General features: G+C 54.7%; 1 protein-coding gene across 1 annotated transcript; it reads right to left on the bottom strand.

Moving 5' to 3' along the window:
• Positions 1-1015: 1015 nt before the first annotated feature.
• LOC104122900 (keratin-associated protein 5-8-like) lies at positions 1016-1780 on the bottom strand (the record flags this gene model as incomplete). Its single annotated transcript, XM_009635091.1, has 1 exon — positions 1016-1780. A coding segment is annotated over one exon (765 nt), but the record flags the coding sequence as incomplete, so codon positions are not given.
• Between the last annotated feature and the right edge of the window lie 2 nt (positions 1781-1782).

Below are 1782 nucleotides of genomic sequence, written 5' to 3'. Positions count from 1 at the left end.
CGTTACCAGGGAGAAGAGGCAGACCCCCACCTCGCTACAGCCTCCTGTCAGGCAGTTGTAGAGGGCGATAAGGTCTCCCCTCAGCCTTGATGGCTACAAACCCATTCCTAATTCCCATGTGACATGCATTCCTGGCCAGACGATCCCCATTTCTCCCTGGGTCAGAGTCTTCAGCTCTGAGAGGTCTCACCCCTCTCTGGTCTTTCCCAACACCTCTCAGCTGCCAGAGCGGCACCGAGCATCACTGAGCACTGGCTGCCAAAGACACATAGGCCCTGCAGGAGCTGCCTCCCTTGGGGGAAGACCAGATCTGCCATGCTTGGGATCTCTGAAGGTCTACGGGACCATGGACCAGAGCATTTCTCTTCCACCAGTTTCAGCATCCTCTCTTACTCTGCACTAGCTGTGCCATTCCTATTCCTCAATCCTCTTCCTCACTTTTTTTCCCCAGGGCTTGTTTTGGAGGCTTCTGATACAAGTCAAACTGCACCCATTGCTTCGGCAGTGAATTAGATGGTGTGCCAAGCAGACCCCCCTCATTTTTACCTCTCTGATGAAGTGTGTGGCTTTTTTTACATGAGCATATTAGTATTTAATTGCTGGGTTGCGTAAAGGGTCCGTGATGAAAACTGCTCCTTCTCAGTGAGGAAGTTGGAGTAAGAGTAAAAAGTCACCAGGCTGAATCAACCAGGAACCTCAACGTGAGGGTGAACGGGGATGCTGCAACCACCAGCTTTGGCCACAAAAAGGAACAGAAGCAATTCAAAGGGATGAAACAGAAAACACTGTTGCAAGGGTGAACCATCATTTTTTATTGCCTCCATGACTGCTGTGAAATAAGGAGGTGAACAGCATGTAATATTTCACAGAGACAGTGGGTTACAACTTCAAAGCACGTTACAAGCAAAATGACAGGAAGAGTGGAGATCCGTGAGCAGCACGGGACACACTGGCCATCAAGGCAACGTTGCAAGAGTGAGATGTTTCTCTCATTCAACCCCACTCCTCGTGTCCTCTACTTTATCTTCCGGGCCGGCACTTTGCAGACCTGCTTTTGCTGCTGCCTTGGGATGCACTTTGCCACGGGCACGCAGCCTTGCTGCACCGGAGGGGGACAGGTCTGCACGGGAGGGGGACAGATCTGCACCGGAGGGGGACAGGTCTGCACCGGGCAGCACTGTGGGATGCACTGCGTGGGCTTGCTGTAGCACGGCTTCCCCCCCTGGTACCCTGATCCATGGTGTATTTCGGAGCAGACCGATCTCCCGTAGCTGTGGCATCCTCCTGATGACCCATAGGTGTATGTGGGCCTCCTAACGCAGCTTGAACCACTTTTCTGGCACGAACCTGAGGTCTCATGGCATCTCTCGGAGCAGACTGATCTCCCATAGCCGTGGCATCCTCCCGATGACCCATAGGTGTATGTGGGTCTCCTGACACAGCTTGAACCACTTTCCTGGCACGAACCTGAGGACCCATGGCATCTCTCAGAGCAGACCGACCTCCCGTAGCCGTGGCATCCCCCTGATGACCCATAGCTGTATGTGGGCCTCCTGACACAGCTTGAGCCCCCGTCTCCGTGGCACGAATCAGCTGCAGCATAGCCGTGGCATCTCTCGGAGCAGACTGGCTGCCGATAGCCATAGTGCCGATAGTTGTGCCCCCTCATGCCTTCAACGCCTTCGCCGTCGCACCCCGAGGAGCAGGTGTTGTAGCCGTAGCGGAAGGGTGTGCGCCGGGTGTCCAGCCAGGACCCCGAGGGATCATACCAGGTGGAGTTCA

Source organism: Egretta garzetta, unplaced genomic scaffold, assembly GCF_000687185.1.
Source record: "Egretta garzetta isolate BGI_Z169 unplaced genomic scaffold, ASM68718v1 scaffold350, whole genome shotgun sequence".
NCBI lineage: Eukaryota > Metazoa > Chordata > Aves > Pelecaniformes > Ardeidae > Egretta > Egretta garzetta.
Note: the sequence above shows the minus strand (reverse complement) of the source record. Positions and strands in the feature narration are given on the sequence as shown.